The sequence below is a fragment of the Acomys russatus genome, chromosome 6 (genome assembly GCF_903995435.1).
Source record: "Acomys russatus chromosome 6, mAcoRus1.1, whole genome shotgun sequence".
Taxonomy (NCBI): domain Eukaryota; kingdom Metazoa; phylum Chordata; class Mammalia; order Rodentia; family Muridae; genus Acomys; species Acomys russatus.
The window spans coordinates 58,184,675-58,210,686 of record NC_067142.1 but is presented as its reverse complement, the minus strand read 5'-3'; the positions used below and the strand labels follow the sequence as shown (position 1 = coordinate 58,210,686).

The 26,012-nt window shown below is 34.7% G+C and overlaps 1 protein-coding gene across 5 annotated transcripts in view; it reads left to right on the top strand.

Moving 5' to 3' along the window:
- Positions 1 to 26,012, top strand: part of Suco (SUN domain containing ossification factor) — a 54,962-nt gene that overhangs the window by 16,367 nt on the left and 12,583 nt on the right. For 2 of the 5 annotated variants that reach the window (XR_007830786.1, XM_051147690.1), the window contains exons 5-18: positions 301 to 438; positions 836 to 986; positions 4,650 to 4,773; positions 5,524 to 5,660; positions 6,097 to 6,164; positions 9,696 to 9,803; positions 11,089 to 11,194; positions 12,913 to 12,933; positions 13,136 to 13,191; positions 13,653 to 13,744; positions 14,521 to 14,586; positions 20,449 to 20,517; positions 21,497 to 21,587; positions 23,978 to 25,138. Coding sequence is in view for 4 of the 5 variants with exons in the window: in XM_051147690.1 (XP_051003647.1) it covers positions 301 to 438; positions 836 to 986; positions 4,650 to 4,773; positions 5,524 to 5,660; positions 6,097 to 6,164; positions 9,696 to 9,803; positions 11,089 to 11,194; positions 12,913 to 12,933; positions 13,136 to 13,191; positions 13,653 to 13,744; positions 14,521 to 14,586; positions 20,449 to 20,517; positions 21,497 to 21,587; positions 23,978 to 25,138 (2,388 nt within the window). In the remaining variant the exon portion in view is untranslated. The remainder of the gene's footprint in view (positions 1 to 300; positions 439 to 835; positions 987 to 4,649; positions 4,774 to 5,523; positions 5,661 to 6,096; positions 6,165 to 9,695; positions 9,804 to 11,088; positions 11,195 to 12,912; positions 12,934 to 13,135; positions 13,192 to 13,652; positions 13,745 to 14,520; positions 14,587 to 20,448; positions 20,518 to 21,496; positions 21,588 to 23,977; positions 25,139 to 26,012) is intronic. The other 3 variants (XM_051147692.1, XM_051147691.1, XM_051147693.1) reach the window with 2 other exon arrangements.

The following is a 26,012-nucleotide window of genomic DNA, read 5'->3' as shown; positions in this document are numbered from 1 at the left end:
CATTCTATAGCTCTGCAAGTTTTCTTTTCTTGGGCTTAGGTTATGTTTCAGCCTCACTATTAGCATTTTTAAACTTATATTAAGTCAGAGCGGGCATGGTGGCACATGCCTGTACTCCCAGCACTGGAGGCAGAGGCAGGTGGATCACTGTGAGTTTGAGCACAGCCTGGTCTACACAGCAAGTCCAGGACAGCCAAGGCTACACAGAGAAACCCTGTCTCGAAAAAGAACAACAACAAAAACCAAAAAACTCAGTCAATTAATTAACTCAACTATCATTTTTTTCTTTTCCTCTTTTAGTGAAATAGAAAAATCTGGTACTTTATCTGTAGTCAAACCAGGTGAAATGGAGCATCCTGAAGCTGACTGTGATGCTGGTGAAGCTCCTGATGCAGATGCTCCAGTGCAACAAGCTGCTTTTGTCAGTCCACCTGAGAGGTTGGTGTGAGCAGCTGTTGTCAGTGTGGTTCTTCTGTTGTCAGTTTGTCTGTTTATCATGGCAGTGTCTTTCTGTGCACACCACCCAGCCTAGCCTGGAACTTTATGTGTAACCCAGGCTGGCTTCAAACACAGCATCATCCTGCCTCAGCCTTCTTAATGCTGGGATTATAGGCCTGCACTACATCTGATTAGAGAGACAGTTCAATAATAACTATAGCGTAATTTTTAAAAGGTGTTTAGTGCAAAGTTCATTCTCCTCTTATGACTGAAATTTTACCTCTTTGTACTTTAGGTTTTCTTTGTATGTGCTAATCATAACATGTATTTTTTGTGTTAAACTTGTATAAAATGCTATCTTGTTAAAATGTTTAATATATCTTTTGCTTTTAAATAGCCTTGTTGGTCAGCATATAGAGAATGTGTCATCTTCACATGGCAAAGAAAAAGTAACAAAATCAGAATTTGAATCAAAAGTTTCATTGAGTAAACCAGATGGTGATGATCCAAAGTCTGCATTGAATGTTTCAGATACTTTACAAAATAAGGTTAGTGTGTAACTTTGGCTGTCTCACACTCTGTTACGTAATAATGTATGTTAATAAAGTGGAATCTTGAAAAAAATTGCTAAACATTTGTTATAAAATTAAGAATATTATGCATAAAACCGATAGGAGCTATGTTTCTATATATAGCAAGTAATTATTTTATGATGATCTGTCTTGTATACACATATAAAGGTGTTCTGGTACGGATTCTCTTGGGTTTTATATATAATTACATAACTTTATGCCCACCATCAGCTATTTGGAGTAAAATAAGTAAAGCCCTTGTTTAAGCAGTGTTTTAGAGCTATGTAGATGCCACAGCATTAAATTAATAATAATCACTTAATTCAATAAGAATAAATATATGCTGATCAATTAGAATATTTTAAGGGCACATTTTTGTTTTTGTTACTTATATATAAGGTACAACGAGATGCTAAACTACTCTCTTGAACCATTATTCTTACAACAAAGATGGACTTTATCACAATGAAACACTTGTTACTCTTTCTGAAGTCTACTTTAACTGCATAGAAGAGCCCAGTAAAAAAGTTCCTGAGGAACTGCTGCCCAGCAATTTAGGTCCCTCTGATCATAGGAAATAACTAAATGAAAGATGCTTTTCTTTTCTTTTTCTTTCTTTCTTTTTTTTGTTTGTGTTTGTTTGTTTGTTTGTTTGTTTGTTTTTTGAGACAGGGCTTCTCTGTGTAGCTTTGACTGTGCTGGACTCACTTTGTAGACCAGGCTGGCCTCAAACTCATAGGAATCCTCCTGCCTCTGCCTCCCAAGTGCTGGGATTAAAGGTGTGCACCACCACCGCCTGGCTGAAAGATGCTTTTCATCAATGTGAAAGTAAAATAAATTGAATAAAAGAGTAATTTAAAGTATGAAGCACATTTTTTAAAATAACTTTTAGTTTGGGATATTCTGTTCTTTTTAGTGAATTTTCACTTAAACTTCCTAACCTACATTTCAGAGCTTTATGCTATTCATAGGACTAAGCTGTGCCTGTCTTGTACTTCCTGTAAACACAGGAGGTCAGGGTTCTATAGTCTGGTATCTTAAAAGAACTCATTTTAATTTTCTCAGTAGAATCAGATCAAGCATTGTTAAGTTCAGTTGTCAAATATCACACCCATAAGTAAAAGTAGGCAAACATTAAAACATGCCTCCTTTGGAGCTCTTTAAGTATCAAATATGAATTAAAGCTTGGCAGCCAGCTGTAGCACTCTTTTTTAAAAGCTCAACTTTATTTAGGATGCTTAGGCCTCAACTTCCCTTCCAGCCTCCCATCCCTACATAGGAAAGAGAAGGTTAGTGGGGAGAGGGGGCCCCTTTACTTCTCCCAACTGTTTAGGGGGTGAAGGGTCTTTGGAGCTATACCAGTCTCTGTCAGCAAGCAGTCAGCAGTCTCCTCCAAGCTGCTGTGCCCCAAAGTGTTTGTTTCAAACTGCCACACAACCCTTCTCTGGTCTTTTCAAAATGCTACAGGCTACATACCAACACCATCTTCTAGGCCACACACACTCTGGGTTTCATTTATATCCTCAGAACCCTGGACCATGCCTCTCTCTGTGTTGGTAAGGAGGCCTTACCTGCTGGCAAAAGCCATACCCTGCCCAGGACAGGTATCAGCAGTAAACAAACTAAAGCTGTTTATGCAACACAACTGAGTTTACAAAGAAACCAAAACTTCCATTGCTGCCAACTCTGTCTTACAGTGCCCAAGGCCTTAGACTGTGAAATTTTAATTAAATGTGTAATTATCTCTTCAAAAAATTAATATCCCAGAAAGGTTGTCAGAGATAACACAAGTATCCAATTCAGAATAATTCTGCTGAGTTAAGTCCATGTAAGCCACTTTGTTTTCCAATACAAGTAGATCTGTGCAGCATCCATTATTTAAAAGATTTATGGGACATTGACATGATGATACACATAGTAAATTACAAAGTAATTCCATTTGTAGAAAGTGCATTAGAAATTGATCTTATATTTTTGCTTAGATCTCTTAGTTGGCGAGAAAAACTGGAACTCAGAGTCTGTACATGTCCTTTTTTTTTTTTTTAGAAGAGGATGGGTCTTTACTATCTCAGCCAAGTGAATTTTTATAATTACTATTTAGCAGTTAGTGCTCTAAACAGACTTTATTAATAAACATATTAAGTTTTTATAACATATAAATGGTTAAACTGTGAGTTGGTAAGTAAAATATTCTGATTAAAAAAAAAAATCATGTGCTCTTTCTCAGTTACAGCTCCTCTTCAGACAGTGCTATCATGCATGTGGTGATCTTAAAACTTTTTCATTTTAGGACTTTGAAACAGTCTGTAATGACACTTATGTCTTAAAAAATATATTTATTTATATAGTATTCTGCCTGCATGCAAACCAGCAGGCCAGAAGAGGGCACCAGATATAGATGGTTATGAGCTACCAGGTGGTTGTTAGGGACTGAACTCAGGACCCTTGGAAGAGCAGCCAATGCTCTTAATGTCTGAACTCTCTCTCTAATCCCTATTCATTCCTTTATTTAGCCTTTTACTCAGTGTTGAGGTTGAGGTTTGTCTTTGTTACTGCTGGCTATAGTTACTCTGTTACAATTATTCATTTGAGGAATATTCAAGTTTCTGATTTCCTTATAGTAGAAGTAGTGCCCCTCTATGCTATTAAACACATTTTAAAAAGCCACATACATGCATTTTTACTGACATTGCACATAGGTGTAGAATTAGTGGGTATGTACATTTTGTTAATATTGTATTTTAGCAAGATATTCTGTCTTGCAATCTGATAGAGTTCCCCATGCTGCATTAGATATGTCACACTTTGCCCAGACTGTCACACTACAACCTCCATCAGACTGGTATTTATTTTTGTCTCTGATTTTAACTTTTCATGACTATTTTTATGATTGCATTTCTTTTTGTTGAATTTATTGCTTCTATTCCTTCTGCTGCTTATTGATTATTGATTATTTCAATTATTCTTTACATTCATTCATTTGTTGGTTGAATATATTGTAAATACTCTTGAGGCTTGTTTCATGCAGTTTATTGTCTTAATCGTATTTTTAACTTTTGTATTGCCTGTGCACCAAAGTTTTAAAAATACATCCCATACATCCAATTTTTGTTAAATCCTTTTGCTAGTAAGAGATATAACACAATTTCTGTATTTTTTTAAAGCATAAAATCTTGGGGTTTTAAAAATAACATTTTAAAAATCTACTTAAGTTTTGTGCATATACTTGTTACTGATTTTGTAAAAATAATATACTACATTTAAAACTACTCCTTTGATAAGTGAGTATGTACATTTTAGATTTATTTTAAGGTATTTATATTGCAAGTACGCTGTGTGTGTGTGCACGTGCGCACGTCCCTTTTTAAAATGACTAATAACTTAGATTAGGATATAGCATTCTGCCTGCTTTATTTTTAAAATAAATTGTATTTATATTATTAATATATGAAGGAATATATTTTATAGTGCTTGAAGTTTCTTTTATGTGATCTCGAATTTTTAAGTAAATCAATATTTTATCTTAAATAGTATTCATTATAAAATTATGCTTTTATTTAGTGTTACAGAAATACTTGTGCTTGCCTTCATTTTTTTTTTTTTAAGATTGAAGTCTTTTTTTTTTTTAATCTCTTTCAGAACTCAGATTATATAAAACCAGGAGAAACTGACCCTACATCTGTCACAGGTCCCAAAGATCCAGAAGATATACCAACATTTGATGAATGGAAGAAGAAAGTTATGGAAGTAGAAAAAGAAAAAAGTAAGGAACATTGAGATTTTATTAATTAAAAGAACCTTTTAGTTATTTGAGGAGGTAGTTTAAATGTGATTTTTCTCTTTTTGAATGATAAAATATAATTTCTAAAAACTTCGTTAGGGAAATTTACCACATTGCTGCTGATTTCCTTCCATATACTGGTAGTGTATAATTTTAATCTTAATTAAAACCCGTTCTTAGATTAGCTAATGATAGTAAAATAAGAGCATAATGATATCACTACCAATTTATGGGGAAAAAGCTTAGACATGGGAAGTTTAGTCAGAAAGCTTTAAACCTTTTGTGTAATAATTCTGAGTTAAGAATTCTTGATGTCGGGGTTAGAAGTAGAAAGAATAAAACATAAAAGCAATAAGGCTGCATTCTCATGGAAAACTTCCTATGTTCTGTTATTAGGCATGCCTCAGGTAATGTGGATATTTTAAAGCACTTTGAATTTCTAGTTTGTTAGTTTTAAGATAGCTCAAAGCCAACCAAGATTACATAGAGAGATTGTAACCCTGAGTACAGGCTGGCTTCAGTCCTCTTTGCACGGCATTTCGAATGCTGGGATTGCAAGCATGTGCTGCTATGCCTGGCTTGATGTCTCATGTATGTGACAGCTCTAATTGTAGGAGTTAAGACCTGTTCCTTCTTGGAAAGTAACCTTTTACTTTTGAGATCATTGTGTTGCTGGGTGTGGGGTAGGTGGGTATTGTCAATCATAATCATCATATGTATGTTTATAATAAGGTTTGTCTACAGGTCAGTCCTTGCATCCATCTTCTAATGGAGGTCCACATGCCACCAAAAAGGTCCAGAAAAACAGAAATAATTATGCCTCAGTAGAATGTGGTGCCAAAATTTTGGCAGCTAATCCAGAAGCCAAGGTACTTAAAGTATATAAGTTGTTTTAAAAGAAAATAAACTAGTGACTTTATTAAAAGTAGACATTGATATGATGGTAACTATTTTAATGTGAGTTATTTTTTAACTTTACTAATTAATACAACATTAGGCTCTTAAATATTTTATAGTGTCAATTTTCAGTTGTTAACATTACCTCTTTAAAAATCATTTAATAACCTTATGCAGCTTTAAAAATGACGAGAGGCATTGTATATTTTAAGAGGACAAATTAATGTAAGGCTAATTTAATGCTATAGTCTTAACTGCTAAATTTTAACCATTTAGTTTATTCCCCCCCCCCACAAGTATTCCATCTTAGGTTTATTTTAATAGTCTAAAAATAGAAGAACCCCATGAAATTTTAGAATTGAAATATTATTAAACTGCTTTTTGAAATTTTCTTTCCTCTTGAAATAGAGCACATCTGCTATTCTTATAGAAAATATGGACCTTTATATGTTGAATCCTTGCAGCACTAAAATTTGGTAAGTAATATAAAATTTTATGAAGTTCATTGGGGTAAGATTGATATGGTTGTGTAATGTAGTAAGCATTTATGATTGATTAGTATTGATATTTCTCCCAAATTGAGAACAAGATGCTTTTCCTTTTAAGGAGGTAACAAAAATGCTATTAGTGACAGGGCTGGTCAAAAGTAATTTGGAGGTGTTTTCTACAAAGAGATAAATACAAAGGAAAATTTGTAGAAGAGGCAGTTTCTACGCTGAATCTTGAAGGACACAGGAAGTGACAGATGATGGAGGTACTGTGCTTTAAAAGGCCCATATTCTTTTCTTGGAGACTATGTAGAAGCAATTTAGTTGTGACAAAAAGTTAAAATTAGAATAGTGAGCTATATGATGAGGCCAGAGCATTAGTTTAGCTACAGTCAGACCATCTGGTGCTGTGGATACTCAACTTGACAATGTACATGCATCTCTCTCTCTCTCTCTCACTTGCATTGTTTGCTTTTGTGGATGGAAGCCTGATGTGTCTTCTTTGAACGCTCTCCACTTTGCATGGTCTCTCAGTTGAACCCAGAGTTTGCTGGTTCTACTAGTCTAGTTAGCTGGCTTGCCCAGGAATTTCCTGGGGTTACTGGCAGCTGTCACTCACACTCAGCTTTTACCTGCTGGGTAAAAGCTTGCCTAGCAAACATTTTCCACGTGCGCTCTCTCCAGTTTGACAGTTTTTAAGCTTTGCTTTAGAGACAGGTAGGCTAGCATTTATTTTAAATAAAGAAGTGGCATTAATTATCTCATGAGCAATTTAGGAAAGCTTGTCTTCAAAGAATGGCCTGGAAAAAAATGCAGTTGAAGCAAAGAAATGAGAAGGAACACTATTGTCATAGCCTTAGTCAGAAATCATGACCTTGAGCTAAGTAATTGGTAGTTTGGGTACAGAAGAGAGGAATATATCTGAAAGACATTTAAACAGGTAAAATTGACAGAATTTACAGCACTTAGTAATTAGGAATGTAGAAGAGAAAGACATCTAAGAAATACTCTGTTATTTGGCTTTACTGCTTTATAATTTTTTGATTAATGAATGCCATAGACATTGGAACAGATTTATGGGGGGAATTAATAGACTTTCATTACAATATTTCATTGTTCAAAAGTTCATGCTTAACAGCAGTTGAGGGGGCTGTGGAGCTGGCTCAGAGGTTAGGCGTGCTTACTGTTCTTCAGAAGACCCCGGTTTGGTTTTCAGCACCTGCACAACAGCCCACAACCATCCATAACTACAGTTCCATGGGCTCCAACACTCTATTAGGTCTCTGTGGGAAGCAGGCAAACTGTAATGCACATACGTGTGGGCACATACATGTTTGTGTTACAAGCACTTTACTAAGCTGTCTCCCCAACCCTTCATAGTGTTTTTTGATGAAACGTTTACCTTGATTTTGGTACCTCTGGGATTATTTCTTACATTGTGTGTTGGAAGAATTCATTCCCCACTTTCTGGTTTATCTGTTGATAATTTTTTATTCAGTAATTCACTCTGTTCCTTATCTCAAAAACCTTTATTACAAAGTTCCCGTACATAAAAACCTTTATTACAAAGTCCCCGTACATAAAAACCTTTATTACAAAGTTCCCGTACTTGCACTTTTGTTACAGTGTTTTTTGTGGTTGGTCAATTTATCATGATTAGCATTAAGGCCATAGTTTGGCCTTGTAGATCTTCATATTTAGTAGGGCAAATTTTCTAGTAGGACTTTTGTCTCTGGTTGATTACTATTATTTTTAGCCTTTTCTTGTTGAGTTCCTGATTTCCATATGGAGATTTTGAGATTGTATTGGATCTTTAAATGACAGATACTGAATTTTCTTACCAGTAAATAAGGTTTATCCTTATTGTTTTAACATATTTAACCTTTTTCCATAAAAGTCTTTTCTGAAATATATTCCTCAGTTTTTTGTTACTATTGTAATCATCTCTTTTAAACTGTTTTAAACTGGTGATTTGACGTTGAAAATTGTTGAATAGAAAATGTCAACAAATATTTTCAATTCTTCTATATTTAAAAGACAGTACCACTAACTTTGCACCTCTATTTTTCAAATGTCTTAATGGTGTTTTGCCTACTTGTATGTCTGTTTACCATATGTGTGCCAGGTGTTCTAAGGCCAGAAGAGGCATTAGATCCTCTGGAACTGGAGTTAACGTAAAAGTTACAATTGGCACTTGTGGATATAACCCACTATCTAAAACAAAGTCTGTGATAGGGAGCCGTATTTGAGCTACAGCTTAGGAGGTTCTGTTATTGAAAGAAGAAAAAAGTGTGAAGTAGTTAATTACTATCTATTAAATGATTCTATAGAGACAGGATCCTTTGCAGTGTGGTTATGAGAACAGATGCAGTGTCTCATGAGGTATCTGAGCCAGAGTAAGTGTTTGATAAATGTTACTTGGCTCTTTGTGACCTCTCTCTGAAGCGAGGTTGTTTTTGCCATCTCCCAAAACTTGGTTCTATTTTCCTCCAAAATTAAACACTTAATTTTAATACCTTTGATTTCATTTGAAGCTGGTAGTATCACTCAGCACATGTTATCAAGCACGATGACCTGAGTTCAGTCTCAGGGGCCAACATGGTAAAAGGAGAGACCAACTCTTCTGCAAGTTGCCCTCTAACTACCACACGCATACACCATGACATTTGTTGATACCATGAATGAATGAATGAATGAATGAATATAAATAAAAAATTAAATTACATTTGATGAAAATGGATTAAAACAATGCTGGCCTTGAGTTTCTTTTCCCACAAATTGATGCTGTATGCAGTTTTTGTGTCTGGAAACATATTCAGATTTTTTTTTAATGTGACATCTTAACCATATCAGTAGGCCTCTCACATCCTTTTTTTTGGGGGGGGGTCTTTAAGTGATAGAAATTGAACATTGACTTTGATCTAATGGACATTTGGTTTGGTTTGGTTTTGGTTTTTTGAGACAGGGTTTCTCTGTGTAGCCTTGGCTCTCCTGGACTTACTTTGTAGACCAGGCTGGCCTTGAACTCACAGTGATCCACCTGCCTCTGCCTCCCGAGTGCTGAGATTAAAGATGTGTGCCACCACTGCCTGGCCTAATGGACATTAGTTGCTTCATTGTCTGGAAAGATATCTTAAAAATCCTTTTGGCTGAATATATAAATTGGCATTCTTGCTTCTTCTTAGTAACCTTTACAAAATGCTAATCGCAGGTGTGGACATTGGGGTAGTGTTGCCTTTAGATAATTTTTAGGAGTATATCTTCATGCTAATTATATAACAATTCTTGTCAGTTTAAATAAAACCATTTCATTAAGAAAGGTATTTTTAAGACTATCATGCATGTATCAATGTTCCTCTCATCTTACTAGATTTTATGCTTGTCCTGATCAAGGCATTTTCACCCATGGATATGTTAAGTTACAAATGACTTGTTGATGTGTAGTTTATACAGATGTTTAATATGGGTAGTTTTGATTGGTTTATATAAATAAATAATTGTCTTTTTTTTTTTTTGAAGGTTTGTTATTGAACTTTGTGAGCCAATTCAAGTGAAACAGTTTGATATTGCAAATTATGAATTATTTTCTTCTACTCCCAAAGACTTTCTGGTTTCTATCAGTGACAGGTAAATTCTTAAGCTTTCTATAGAGTCCATGATAGAATTTCAAAGTAAAAATTAAGCTCATATGCCAATCTGTTGTCTTCCTTCATTTTAGTTTTTATTTTAATATCAGTTTGTAATAACGTTTGAATTATGGGCTCTTATTAATCACTTACCTAAGCATCACAACTATGTTATGTTACTCCCTCATAAATTGAAGACACACATAGGGAACTAGCTTGCTTAAGTCCCATGATTTGTTATTTGGGAGAAACAAAATTCTAATCTAGAGCTATGTGACTTCACAGTCTTTTTAATCATTATACTTATTGCTTTCAGACTGTTCTTTAAAACTTACTCAAAGTGTGGATATATAAGTGCTTCATTTTATATCACAATGTGTATTTTTGGTGAAGAGTTAAAACTTTTTAACTTGGATGATTATGGAAGAAGTGAAAAATCTAAGTAATTAGAAAGAACTAAATTCTGTTCCTAGCAACTAAAAATTTATCATTTTTAGCATTTTAGGCCTTTCCTGTATAATTTTTTATTCCACTAACATGAATATCCTTTTATTTCTTATATCTTGAGAATATTTTTGTCACTTAAGCATAGCAGTTTTAATTAGAATTTAATTTTCTCCCACAATGGAGGTGTTTATTTGCTGCCTGTGACTTGCCCTAGAGGATGCTGTAACTTCACTGTGCTGCTCTAATTAATGTCAGAGTTCCAGCGTTCCTCTACCTCACAGTCACCATTGTATCTGTACAGCTTTTGAAACCAGTTCTTGAGAATTCCATCTACTATTGTGAAACTTACCTTTTTTAAAGCTTACTCCCCCATATTGCATGTGTTAGATGGTTATATCTGTGAAAATTAAAGTATGCATTTATTTTAAAGAAGAGAGAACTCATTAATTTGGGCTCTTTAAATGTTATAAATAATAACATGCTTAGAATTTGAGTATTAGATTTCCTTTTAAAGGAATTAGCTATGGAAGATGTCTGTTTAAATACAGTAATGTTTTTTCTAACCTGCTTTCTACTGGTACTATATTCATTCATCTCCTCAGCATATTCACCGTCACTGCTTGTGTGTAGTCTCTTCCTTCTTTCTCCCAGTATCTCATGGTTACTTTTATTCCCCAAACCCTCAGAGGTGCCTTGCTCCTGCTTTTGTCTTTCCTCTTCTTCTGTTTGTTAATGTGATTTTCCAAGTACTCTTTCCCAGTGAAGTAGTACTCAAGGGCCTGATTTATTTAAATGAGAAGAAAAACTGTACATGATAAAATTACTTTTATATTTTTTAGGTATCCCACAAGTAAATGGATTAAGCTGGGTACTTTCCATGGTAGAGATGAGCGGAATGTCCAGAGTTTCCCTCTGGATGAACAGATGTATGCAAAATATGTGAAGGTAATGTTTGTACATAGAATACTATGTTCTGTACTGAAAATATTCTATTCACCCAGCTTATTTAGAAATTAGGGCAACTAAGAGGAATCATAGCATAGCACTAATTAATTAAATACTTCTTACTAGGCTATTTTATAGACATCTGTTATTCTGGCTTTTTCTTTTTTTCTTTTCTTTCTCTTTTTCTTTTTTCTTTTTTCTTTTTTTGTCTTTTTCTTTTTTTTTTTTTTTTTTTGTATTCTTGCTGATCTAGTCTAAACCATTTATTTATGGCATTAATAAAATCCCAAGTTGCAAGTCTTATTTTTGAGTTTTTTTTTGTTTTTTGTTTTTCTTTTGAGACAGAGTCTCATGTAGCCCACCCTGGTCTAACTCACTAAGTACCGCTGCCTCTGGGCATGAAGTAGTGTCACAAAGCACCATGCTCAGCATGCTTTAGAGTCTGTAAAGTCTCACTCACCTGGCATTGTGTTCTATTTTGCAACTTAAAATATTGCTGCCATTGGAATCTTTTAAGTAGGTCTGATTTGTTTTTATTTGTTAAAATATTATTCCTTGATGATTGATTCAATTTTGGTATCCGTTTATTTACAGCTCACCAATTGGACTATGGCCAATTAGCAGTTTCAGATAAAACTTTAGATATTCCCATTGTTTACTTTGGCAACTGTCAGTCTTGAGTTTAATTTAATCTATGGAAGTCTCTGTGCTTCTTTCCTGACCCCTTTTTTTCTTAATAGAAAATAATGGATATTTCTTAAAGTAACATGCTGTTAATAATAAGACCTTTTGGAATCGCAGAATTTCTAATTTTTGTTCTATCTTTAAATTTTAAGGACTTATAGCTACTTGATTATGTCTTCTGGGATTTTACTCTCTCTTTTTAAAGCATGAATTAAATTGATTTCTACAAATGGGTAAACTTGCAGTATTCTTAATTTCAATATGAAAGTTCTAGATTCTACTTTGAAAATGTAGTTGATATTTTCAGCATAAAAATTGCCATGTAAAACTCCCTTCCTGTTTCTTTTATGGAGAGAAACTATAGAATGTTTTTTAATTTCTTTGGAAAAAAAAACCCTCTTTAATATACACAAGTCTAAAAGCCATTTGCTTGTGATTATTATAGTGATGAATACTATATATGCACACAAATTCTTACCTGGATTAAACATAAATATGCAAATTACTTTTTAAAACTTCGATTTGTAAATGGAGCATCTTTTAGTTGTGTTAGTGATAAATGAAATAATAGTATACCAGAACTTATATGTTCCCAGAAACATGTTAAATACAATATTTTACACCACCAGAAACACTTTATAATAAAGTAATTTGTTTATTAATGTATACATTTATCTATAGATATATGTGCTTTACATGGCTGTAATATTTAACATAAGACATGGTTTCTAGAAACCACTGGTTTTAAAATCCTTTATCAGATGGAAAACAATAGCAACGAATGTAAATTTTATTTAACTGTATTAGCTTAAAGCTAATCTATTACATGTATTTAGGTTGTACTTTTCGATTGTTATGGTAAAAATGGAAGTTGTGGCTTTTGTTTCTGCCAAGAATTAAGAGTACTACAATGTTACCTCTCCAGTGTGTGGCTTCTATACTTCATCCATGTGGGTTGCAGATACTTGTTACTTATGGCATGTGATCTAGACTTTGCAACTGATTCCTTTTTCTTTTCCTTTCTCTTGCTTCAGATGTTCATCAAGTACATAAAGGTTAGCAACCTTCTCTTTTGCAATATTGAATAACAGAGCATGGCATATTAATGCATTACAAAGAAAAGCAATCCCAAAGCTTTACAAGTATTGATTTGGGGAGAAATGGATGTATTTTTAGAAACACTCTCGTGAGAAGATTGAGTATATTACCTTACAGATGCCCTGCTGCCTTTCCAGTTCATGCACTTCTGTTTTTCAGGTCGAGTTAGTATCACATTTTGGGTCAGAACACTTTTGTCCTTTAAGCCTAATAAGGTAATACAAAACAAAATATTTGCTGTGTTTTTACAAGTGATACAGAAAAGCTTAATGTTTTTAAAGTGAAGAGATAATTTTTGCTTATGTGAAGTTAATGGCATTAAGCCTCCATTTGACTGTGTTAATAAAAACATATCAAGATAGTCTGAAAAATAAACTTTATTTTTTTAATGTTTCTGTTTGCTTTGTACTTTATTGTGTTGGTAATACATAGAAGCATAGATTGATGCAAAAATTCAGTCATTATATTCTAAATGCTTTAAGTTACTTTTATATTTTAATGGAAGTAGTGGATGAAGAAATGTAAAAAAATACTTATTTTGAAGTGCGAAAGCTAATTAGTGGCCTATACAACAATCCCAGTATTGATGTTTGTAACATTTTTGTTCCTGTGTTATGAAGAGATGAGCCTTAGTAACTTCTATTTTAATGAAAACCTGTAATGAAATTGTCACTAGGGTTTTTGGCACTAGCATGGTGGAAGAATATGAAGAAATTGCTGACTCCCAGTATCAGTCAGAACGTCAGGAACTATTTGATGAGGACTATGGTGAGTGATTTTAAGCAGGTGACTCTTAGGATATTTTTTCCTCCTCCTCCTCCTCCTCCTCCTCCTCCTCCTCCTCCTCCTCCTCCTCCTCCTCCTCCTCCTCCCTCTTCCGCTTCCTCTTCTTCCTGTATCAACAATTGTGGTCACTTTAGTTTAATTCATTGTTTTTAGTTCTAGAAGCCAAATTTTTCTTAAATGTATCTTCTAATGTGAATATTTTGTAACGTACATTGTTTCCAAAGTCCATCTGTGAGTTCTTTGTAACTGGACTTCTCTTTTGTAACACCAGTGCTATAAATTATGAGTGTATCCCAATTCTGGGCCTGAGAATCTGTTAAACTGAAACGGAAATAAGTATTGATTCCTTTGATTTGCATTGAGTCTTGGAGCAAGCACACAAAGACCTGAGAGTTTCAGAAGCTCCTTTGAGTCAGAAGGGGGAAAGTCTTGTCCCTGGCTGCGTTGATCAAAATGGTGTAAACCATAACTTTAAAAATTTAAAGTATCTTTCATCATTTTCCTACAAAAAAATACAATGACATTTGCTAAATGCTAGAGAAATATATTGTGTTTAATATTTTTAGTTATCACTAATACATTTTCCTTGATTTATACTTTTTAAAGGCTTCTGAACCTCTTTATGTGAACATGTTTTATGTTTATAATTAATATTTACAATGTTTTATATGTCAGTTGATGACAAAATAGAGGAATTTTTAAATGCTGTTATTGGAATTAGTTTTTATCAAAAATATTTTTATCTTCTCTTAAAACAGATTATCCCCTGGATTATAATACTGTGGAGGATAAATCTTCAAAAAATCTTCTTGGTTCCGCTACAAGTGAGTATTTGGGGGTTCCTTATTTATACCATTGAACTCTCAACGTCTCTTGCTTTCCTGACAGGCTGTTTGTTGTAGTGTATTTTAGGATGCTTATGCTCCAAATATTGTCCTTTGTTAGCTTTGAAAGATACTTATGTGGAAATGAAATACAATAGGTGAAATAGATGAAAATGTAGGCATTGGATGCAATCAAATTGGAAGGGTGTGATCTCTTTACAGTGAAGACAAGCCTGTGTATTTCTTGGGAAAAAATTAAGGAAGCTGCACATGAGTAAATTGGTTGTGAATGAAGGCTTGGTAATCTGTGCATGTCCTTAGTTTTCTATTTAGCTGTAAATTATCAAAGCTGTTTCCAGCATGCACCAATAATAGTAATAATACACTGCTGTCAACGAAAAAGTGCCTAACATACCTACTTGGTGGTATAGTTTGTTCTTCCCAACTAGTGTGGACCTAGGGGCAGGCTAGCTAAAGAAACTTATAGACAACTTCTACCCAACTGGAACATTATTTTTGCTGTTAATACAAAACTTAACTAAGCATTTTCTTTGTATTTAGAGATTAATAGCTGAATAGCTAGAGGTCATACTAGTGTGTGTATCACCATGTCTACTGCCTATCGCATGTATATGGAGTTGAGTCACTCCCTTTCTTTTTATCTTCCTTTTTTCTTTTCTGTCTCTCTTCTCCATGAAGGACTGTAGTTTTTAGCAGCTCCTAGGGATGAGAGTAAGAGTATTAAAAATACATGCAAGAGGAAAACCCATTTAAGTAGTGTTTGTTTCATAATAGTTCATTATACTTTGTGAATATTCATTGATTTTGTTTTCTTTCATATGTTAGGAAAGTGCTGTAGCACTCAGTACAAACCTAGCCACTCTTGCTAGTTTTTGGCTTTTTAGATTTGAGCAACTACTCTCAATTAGGATCTGTTGTTTATTTGCTGATATAAAAATAGTATTGTGGTATAACATTATTTTAAGGATCAAAAACAAGATGATATGGTATATATGTGAATTTTACTATAATTTTCTTAAGTGTATATTTATTATATGTTCTATAATAGTCATTATTCTTAATGATGTTTAGCTAGTTCTAAGGAAGCACCTTTTTCTTTTCTTTTTATACATGGAGTTAGAATCAGATTAGAAAGGAAAGGGCAAAAAGGGCAGTATTAGTTTTTTGTCATAATTTTAGATAAAGGAAATCCCTTTTAATACTCCTGGTTTTATTTTTTTCTTCCTACGATATTAGTTCATTGATACCATTAAGAAGATAATTATATATAAATGTAAGACATTTCCTTACTTGTAATCTTTACTTTAAATATATGTATATATTTGCATATAAACTCCTATTTTGGCCCAACTTTTTCTGTCTTTCTTCTTGAGAAATGTGTTTCTTGCTAACATTTTTTTTTGTTTTTCTTTTTTCTTTCTGGGTCTTGAATGGGCAATCCCTTTACCTTTGAGTGTTCTGAGTATTGAAATAATTTGCATAGTGAAATGAAAGAAGAGGGAGATGTTACTTGTTCTATAGTATGGAAAACAGCCTTTTGAAATGCATATGCCTCTTAAAGTTTCAAAACAAGAGGTGGTAAGAAGAAAGCTTTACTTTGTTGTTACGAAGCTTACTAGTCTGACCTATTTGGTCTTCCCTGAAGAATTAGAGTTGCTTTTTGAACCTGGCTGAATTACATTGGCTAAGATAGGATAACTAATAATGGAAGGAGTGCACACGTGGGTAGACTTGGTCTGAAGAGTCCATGTCTGGCCGTAGAATGTTCAGGTGTGAACGAGCTTGAGACTGGACTTGTTTGGAACCCATCATTTTGGTTCTGGAAAGGAGACATAGGGCTTAACACACGCCAGGCAAACGCGCTATTGCTCGCTAAGTTTTCTTCCCATTCTTTAGAGTTTTGAAAATCTACTGAAATTTGTAGACAAATGGATTGATCTAGAAATTATCATAATGAGTGAGTTCACCCAGAAGCAAAAAGAGACAAACGGTATATACTCACTTATATCAAAACACTAGTCCAAGGGATATGTACCATGAAAATCTTTACTTACCAAGAAAGTGGGTCAGAGGAGAGGACATCCTATTGAGACTTTAGGCAAGAGTAGCATGGAAGAATGGGGAAATAGTAGGACCCACAGGGTCCTGGAAACCTACAAGAAGAACTTTATGACAGGCAGATCTGGGTCCTGGGGTCCTCCTCAAACTAAGGCACCAGCCAAGGAGAATATAGGCATTAAACTTCGAACCCCTACGAAGACCGAGCCGACGATCATGATATTCTCCACCGTTGAGTGGAGAGTGAGATCTGACTCTCACACGAACTCTGGTGCCCCTTTTCTGACCACGTCCCCTGGATGGGGAGGCCTGGCGGCACTCAGAGGAAGGATAGCAAGTTACCAAGAAGAGACTCGATATTCTAAGAGCATATATAGGGGGAGGAGGTCTCCCTCAATCACAGACATAGGGGAGGGGAGAAGGGGGGAGTGGAAGGGGGGGAAGAATGGGAGGAAACGGGAAGGGCTAACAATCGAGATGTAATATGAATAAATTAATTAAAAGAAAAAAGAAAATCTATGCAGGCCAGGTTGTTTAAGACTTGTTATCCTCCTGCCTCTATCTACTTCCTAAGTGTTGGGATTAAAGCTGTACCAACACATAAACTTTCCCCTTTTAAAAATTGTGTACATAAAAAAAAAAAAAAAAAGATGTTTGCCGGGCGTGGTGGCGCACGCCTTTAATCCCAGCACTCGGGAGGCAGAGGCAGGCGGATCGCTGTGAGTTCGAGGCCAGCCTGGTCTACAAAGTGAGTCCAGGATGGTCAAGACTACACAGAGAAACCCTGTCTTGAAACACCAAAAAAAAAAAAAAAAAAAAAAAAAAAAAATTGTGTACATAGTCTCTACAAAACAGAATTTTGAAACTTTAATCTTAATAGAAACTCCTTTTCCCTTTTTCTATTGGGAACATGTTTAGTATCCCTGAATTGAGGTTCTTGGAGCCAGAAATATTTTGGCTTTCACGGTATTTAGATAAGCATAATGAGATATCTTGAGGATGGGATATAAGTTTAAACATGAAATTCCTTGTTTCATAATTTGTGCACATAGCTTCAAGGTAATTTTGTGTGATATTTCTAGTGTGCTTATATTTTGACTTACGATCAATCATATGAGATCATATTTAAAATTTTCTAATTGTGGCACTGTTAGTGCTCAAAAGTATATTTTGGAGCATTTTGGCTTTCAGGCGTTAGAGTTTTGGAATAGGGATGCTTAACATATAATTAGTATCCACAGGATGTCTATATCGCCAGAATACATTCCCACTCCATACCTAGACGTGTTGTTACTGTGTAATTTAACTATTACAAGAGGAGGCATGGCTGTCTTCTGACTCATGCTTACAGTCTTGCACTGTGACACTTAAATCTTTTACACCAATACAGATTCTCCCTGAGGCTCCTTCTGCTTCACTTGTGCTTTGTCTTGTGAGTTTACCAGCTTAGATACATGTTTAAGATGAAATGGAGTTTTAAAATCAACATATACTTAGAAAACTAATATATATGTAATATGCAGCTATAAAGAGAATGTAGAAATGATTATTCAGAGGTAGCTGAGTACATATAGAAGGTGTAGTATTTTGCTTGCTTTATCTTGGTATATTGAAATAGAGTCAAAAACTCCTTCATCTCTGCATCCTGCATTTGTCTGTAGCCAAAGTGCTGACTCAGCAGTAATTTAGAGCCGTTTGGTCCCTAAGAATATTTCATTCTTCAGTGAATAATGTGGGATGAAAACCTTGCCCAACTCAAGAGGAATGGTGGACTGTTTAATCCAGTGTGGGATTGTGACTGACATTGTTGCTACTTCAGCCATCTGAAGGGATGTTAGTGGCTTATGGGGATAAACTGCCCCACATTTGCTGTGAGTGTACAATAGTCAGAATAGACTGTTCCCAAAGTTGCTTTGTCTCAAAAGTCCAAAAGGGAAAAAAATGTAATATTCTGTGAACAAAGGGAAGTTGTTTCTTTTAGTTAGATGAGCTAAGGAAATAGAAATCTTTGAAATTTTGCTTTTGTTACCAAGAAGTCCCCTAAAATGATGACAAATAAAATTTTAAGATGTAGAATCTGTGTCTTCTTATTGTAGAGTAATAAAATTAAGTTCAAAATAGCACAAGAGACAATTCTTTATACAGATTGATATAGGTTTTTGTTAATTGAATTCTTTAATGATGACCTAAATTGGAACTGAGATACAAGTTTACTTTGCATACCAGAGAACATTAACCAAAGATTCAAAATTTGCTTTTTGTAAAGCAGGCGGCTTTGATTGAACTGTATGTGGCAGTGTGCGTAGAGGATCCTGTCCAAAGGGGTGGCATTATTGGCATTCAGAGTAGCTTTGTGAAGAAGCAGCAGTGTCCATTCCTGACTTGTAGGTTTGTGAAGTGACACCATTATTGTTTGTGTCATTACCTCAGCTGAAGCATCTTCTCAGTCTCAGTAGGAATCCAGGGCTGTACTTCTTGGGTCACCAGTTTGTCACATCTAAGGGCACAACATTTGAAAGTGGCAGCTTTTGTATTATTCTGATGACTATAAACAAAGTACCCTTTTGTTTCATTTTCAGATAAATTCACAGTTATGTACATATCAAAATTACTGTTCTCGGGGTTTAAAACAATCAGAAGTCTTTTCCCCACCCTACACACATATTCACAGAATTGGGTCTCTGTGGGTGGGCTGAGCTGTCTCTCAGCCTTCTTGATGTGCCTTCCCTTAGACCTTTTCTTTTCACATCTTTGGTTTTTATTGAAAGTGTAACATTAACTCTATGAATCACTTTTATGAAGCGACTAAGACAGAAATAACTTGGGAAGCTTCCAGTACAGCCTCTGTCCACTCTTACTACTTTAATATTGAAAAACAGATGTCAAATAACAGTTCAAGCTAGACTGGGGAAATTCCTGTGTAATTATATTACATTACTACAGGACTCCCATCACCAGTTCGTTGTGGGTTTCTGCCATTCTGTAGTTCTCATGTATTCATATATGTATTTATATAGAAATAGATTTTGTACCACCTTTATTTGTTAATTAAATAGCTTTACTGAAGGCAAAATAATATTAATAGTAATCAGAACAACCAATGTAGCAAATTGTTTTATCTATTAATCTTAGTTTTGACTTTTAAAAAACTTGTCTTATCCACACAAAGATATTTGGAACAGTATATAACTGATAAGATACTGTTTTGCCCGATTAGTTTTAGAAGTCATCAAAGAAATTTAATTATGTACATTATCAGTTTATGTGGCCAACACATATTATATGATAATAGTATAAAATTAATAAGAATTTTCTGCTTTTCTTTGGATAATAATCTTCCCATTTAATTTTTATCTATGATAATCACTCATTTAGAACTTTTTTGTCTATATAAATTAAATTTTTGTTTTAAATTATAGAATCTTTTTAAAGAAAATTTTGAAATATGAATTTTGGAGATCTCATTTCCTCCATGTTCCAGTGCATGATATAAGTTGAACCATAATTGAATTTTGTAATGTGTTAAAGACAATATTTAGTAAAAGATAGGAGGAAATTTTATTTAAAGAAAAAACTGCATTCAGAATTCCTTCTGAACATTAAAATTTCAACTTACTCTGGCTAATATCTATGTCTTATAGTAGATGTTGATAGGAAATAAAAGGTAACTAGTCAAAAAGAAAAAGACTAAATGACCTTTATGGACTCTTTTTGGCTATCTTGAAATTTTAATAAGACTGTTTAGGTATATTGGTGTTGTTTTCTGATTGAATTTTGTTTTAGATGCCATTCTAAATATGGTGAATATTGCTGCTAATATTCTGGGAGCAAAAACTGAAGACTTGGCAGAAGGTACCTAATCATTTTATGGGTCTTTATAATAGTACTTCATGGATCCTTTAAGTTAGAAAAAGAAAGTAATCACAAAATAGTATTTTCATTTAGAAATGGAGAGACCATTGAAAGGAACTTAGCAATCTTGTACTAACCATTGTTTATTGAATTTCATGAGGCTTTTTGTTGTTGGTGTTGTTTGCTTGTTTCAATGAAAGAACTTCATCTACATAAAATTAATGAATTGATCCCTGCCCCTCCAAACCCCTCTCCCACCCTGGTAGCATTGATTTAACCCATGATACCATATCTGCCATACAAGTGCTTTTCGAATAAGCATTACACATAGCCTTTAAATTTTTCTGTTTTGAGTCAAGATCTCCTGAAATGGCCAGGCTGGCCTTGAGCTTCACAGTCCCTCTACCTTAGTCTTGTTAGTATCTGGGTGGTATCAGGATCTCCTGCCTGCCCAACTTAATTGATATTTGATTGTACCTAGCTATAACACTAACGATTCGCTGCCTCTTCTCTCTACTGCGAACTTGAAGTTGTGGGGGTACTGATATTAGCCTTCTTTCTGTGTAGCAGCTATATCAATATAGTAAGCCTTTCTTTAAAGAGACTGGCAAATAATGTCATTAGCAGAGTAACAGGATGCCTTTTTATTTTTTGAAAACCACTAAGCCAAGTGAAAGCTTCAAAATTACCCATTTTACTTCCTCGCTTCCTTGTTTTTTTAATAACTTTCTAGTCTAGAAGCATATTAGTCATGTAAGATTATGCAAACTTTATGATATCAAATAAAGTTTGATAGTAGTGATCATCTTCAGTCTTGTCTAAGAAAATTAGATTTATAAGAAAAAACTCCTCAGTAGCTAATATATTTGACCTTTTTATTTTCCCCTGAGAGGTTTAAGCTCTTTATTTGTTACAGTAAGGTATTTTATGGTATAACGTTTAAACAATGAACTCAATGTGGGCATCTTTCTTAAAACAGGAAATAAAAGTATATCTGAGAATGCCACTTCCACAACTGCACCTAAAATGCCTGAATCAACTCGTGTTTCAACTCCTGTTCCATCACCTGAGTAAGTTATACTGTGACATTAGAGTTCTATTAAAACAGAGCTGAGTGTATCAATTAAAAAAAAATAGAGCTTGTCATTTATACATTTTATACAGTCATCTCTAAGAGAACCCAAACCATCGGGCAGATATTCTCATAGCCACCTAGAACACTTTTCAATTGCTTCAATTTTCTTTTTTTTTTTTTAATATATAGGTGCATTAAAAATACACTGCATTCCAGACCATACATTTGTTTTGGTATTATGTATTACTTTCACACAATGAATCTTAAAGATTTCCTTACTGAAGGTGTTACTCTAGGTTTGAGGATAGATTTCAAAGGCTTCTTACTAAGTTCAAGTTTGAAAGCATTGCATATGTACATATGATGTCCCTAGAAAGCCACAAAGGGTACCCAAAATACCTAGAACAGTTATTCTTGAAGTGTGTTTATCTATAGCCAGCTAATTTGCTCCATTTCTCAAACTGATTTGTATAGTTTTGGGTTTTTGTTTTTTGTTTTGTTTTGCTTTGTTTTTTTAGTGGCACCCTTTTGGCAGTGGTATATGTACCAGTAACATAACATAAAATATCTTACTTTGTTTTTTTTTTTTTTTAGGTGTATAACTTTGGGTATTATTATAAATATAGATAAGATAACATAAAATATCTTCATTTGGGGGAGTTTCTTACCAAAGACATTTACATTATAGGTACCTGTTATCTATAATAGACAATAACCTCAATGGTTTGGCTAATGAGTTATAGTTATTGTATAAAATCTTAAAATCTTTTTCTCTCTGAAACTCTAGTAGCGAGGATATTTGACTGAACTATTTTATAATAGTAGGAAATGAGAACTGCAGTAAGTATGCTTTGAACTGTAACTCCCAAATAGCATACTAATTAAAAGGGGATTTTTGTGCTTTAAAAAGTAGAGTGAGATATTCATATTTTGAAAGTGAATGAAGATATTTATTAGGTAGTTGGAATGAGAAATAGAGCATATATGTTACTGATTCTTTAAAGGATCTAAAATATGTATTAGTGATAAAGACATTCTTAGTGCTTCTAATTGTCTGGAGGTGTAACTGCTTTTCTTGATTTTATAACTGGGCTGCTTCAGTTAACATGTCTTTTAAACAAACTAAGCTAGCTAATTTTATTTATATACATATAGATGCAAACATACTCTGAAAGGGACTTCTTTGAGACAGAATCTCCTTATGTGATTCAGCCTAGCACTTTTCCTAAGTGTGTTTTAACTGTATCAGACTAGGGTATGTACAACAATATGTATCTTAGTACTTGCTAAGTTGAGTTTTATTTTCTCCTTCCTCCCTTCAGACATTGCTCATTTTGTAACTAATAGATGATGTGCCACCTGAATATGTAAGAAGCCTACCCAGGTTCTAAATGGATCTTTATGGCTATAGATGTTCATGTTAAGGGAACCATGACTTAATTGTTTTATCTTAATTGGTTATAATTTTGCCCCCAGCAAAAATTCAAATCTGTTTCTTAGATGTTCTTTGCTTTGTCATTGTGACAAAAGTCTCTACTTGGAGGAAATTTTGCATATAAAGATAATTCAGTTTTGATATTCATAGTACCTGAGTTTTTCAGATTTTTCATTTGTCCTTTTAAGGTTGTACTCAGAAATTGTCTTTATCTCAGACAGAACTGTGGGCATTGTAATTTATAACCTGGTTTCTACTACTCTACCCCTGTCTAGGCCCAACCACACAGAGCTACCTTAGAGCCAATAGTGAGACAGAATTAATGACACTGTTGGTTTATGATGAGCCATGACTTTTTATTAAGTGGTCAGGTCTTTTAGTAAGAAAATTAGCTCAGATGATGTTAACATTGCATTTCCTTAAAAGCAGAAAGTCTTCTGTGCAAGGATTCCTCACAACATCTGCAGGAGCATCCTTGAGAACCTTAGCGCCGTCTGCAGATGACATTAGGAATCCTGGGTTCTGATTGTAGCTCCTGGGTTTCTTCATTTCTAATCTGTAAAGAGTGGTGATGAGGTTTGTCAAGAGATAGGGAATGCTATGGAAAGGAAGTCACGCTGTACATGCAGGGAGAGACGCAGTTACCTATTAAGAGGCAAAAGATGAAAAGGAAGTGAATTTGATGTGAAATAGGGTTCTGAGCCCCCTGGTTGGTTACTTTGTAAGTGGACTTTGTGTTGCCATTTCTACTTAAGTACATTTTTTTAATATAATGGAAAAATGTTTTATGGGGAAAACTGATCAGACATTTGAGTGTACAGCTTTGTACTTAGCATTTCTTTTGTAACCCCAGTCTTCCTTTATGTTGTGCTTAATACATTTTCCCAAAGATTATTTTAACATTAGATTTCTAATTTAAGTGGTATGTAATCATATATATGTGTTTCTAGATATGTAATCAAGGAAGTCATTGCACATGATACAGAACCATCAACCACAGATTCTCCAAAAGAAAGTCCAATTGTACAGCTGGTTCAGGAGGATGAAGAGGAAGCGAGTCCATCTACAGTGACCCTTTTGGGCAGTGGTGAACAGGAGGATGAGTCGTCATCCTGGTTTGAGTCTGAGACACAAATACTTTGTAGTGAACTGACCTCAATCTGTTGTATTTCTACTTTTTCGGAGTACATGTATAAGTGGTGCTCAGTCAGGATTGCTCTCTATCGGCAACGCAGCAGAGTTGCTGTGAGTAAAGGAAAGGATCGTGTGTCTCCTCAGCCTTCATTACCACTTCCTGTAGAATCAGTGGTGGTTTCAGTACTGCAGCCTCCCAGTGGAGATGTGGATAACCAGAACCTGGAAAGAGAAGCTGAAACTGTTGTTCTTGATGACTTAGGCAGTGTGCACCAAGGTGACCTGATGAATCACACAGTGGATGCCATGGAACTTGAACCAAGCCATCCTCAAACTCTTTCTCAGTCTTTTCTCCTAGATGTTACTCCAGAAATCAGTTCACTGCCTAAGGTAGAAGGATCTGAGTCTGCTAACCATGAGGGAGGGCATAAACCATCACAAGTGATGTCCCAAGAGAGTTCCGTTGAGTTTGATGATGGAACAGCAAAAAAGCCTGAGAGCTTTAGTTCTGAAGAGAAGGCATCTGTTATTTATGAAACAAGTAAAGTTAATGAAGTCATGGATAGTACTGTGAAAGAAGACATGTCCTCCATAGAACTTGTCACAAAGCCCTCTGAAGTAGTAGTACCACCACCCGCAAACCCAGCCACTGTGCTAGAGAGTGAAGATGGGGAAACCAAAATGAGTATAGCTGATGTACCAAAGCATATAGTGACTCCAGTTATGGATCCTTCATTGCCTGAAGTGAAAGAAGATGAACAGTCTCCAGAAGATGCCCTTTTAAGAGGGTTACAGAGGACAGCTACAGATTTCTATGCTGAATTACAAAATTCTACAGATTTAGGATATGGTAATGGAAATCTTGTGCATGGATCAAATCAGAAGGAATCAGTATTTATGAGACTTAATAATCGTATTAAAGCCTTAGAAGTTAACATGTCTCTCAGTGGTCGCTATCTCGAGGAGCTTAGTCAAAGGTAAGCTGACACATTAGCAGAACACACTTTACACAATTTAGTAGCTGAGTATGATCGACAAGGACATTGTGACAGGAAAAAGAGAGAAAGCCACTTAGATGGTTTCCAAAGCTTTCTAGAATTTTGTTAATTGTTTTTTCTAAGTACTTAGTGTTGTCCCATCATTATTGTGCTAACAAATTTTCTGTGTCTCATTTTCCCCTTTATAATTTTTCTGTAGTTTCTGTGTTGCTGAGATTAGTCCCATGAGCTTATGTGATCTTCCTACCAGCTTGTTCACGGGGACTGTAGGCATATGCTAGCATGTCCAGCTTCATTTTCCTTCTATTGCTCGACTCTTAAAATTTTACTGATTCCCAGAGAGATCATGGGAAAATTACCTTAAGGCTTATACTGCATCTTGGGCGGGTATTTAATAGCTTAGGTAAAGAGAAGAGTAAATCAGACTTGATGATTATGCAGCATTTTTAATCAACATACCTTTTATACAGATCATAGAATCTCAGTTCTCTGTCATAATTTATACCCTTTCATTCGAGTGTCAGTACACTTAGGCAGCGATCAGCTTGTTTTTATACCTGTATTCTGTTTCGTACTCCATAGATGGTCTATGTCCGTCCTAGACCTTCTTTCCCCTACATTGCCATCCCAAATGTCTAGTGTTCTTTGTTTGGGTTTGGTTTTGCTTTTTGTTTTGTTTTGTTTTGTTTTTTTGAGACAGGGTTTCTCTGTGTAGTCCTGGCAATCTTGAACTCGCTTTGTAGACCTAGAGTTCTTGAAGGTACCACTTTTTTTTATCCTTCTTAAGTTGAAGTGCTACTAATGAGATGTCAGTAAGATACCAGAAAGGGAGCTTGCTTCTGGCCTTTCCCTA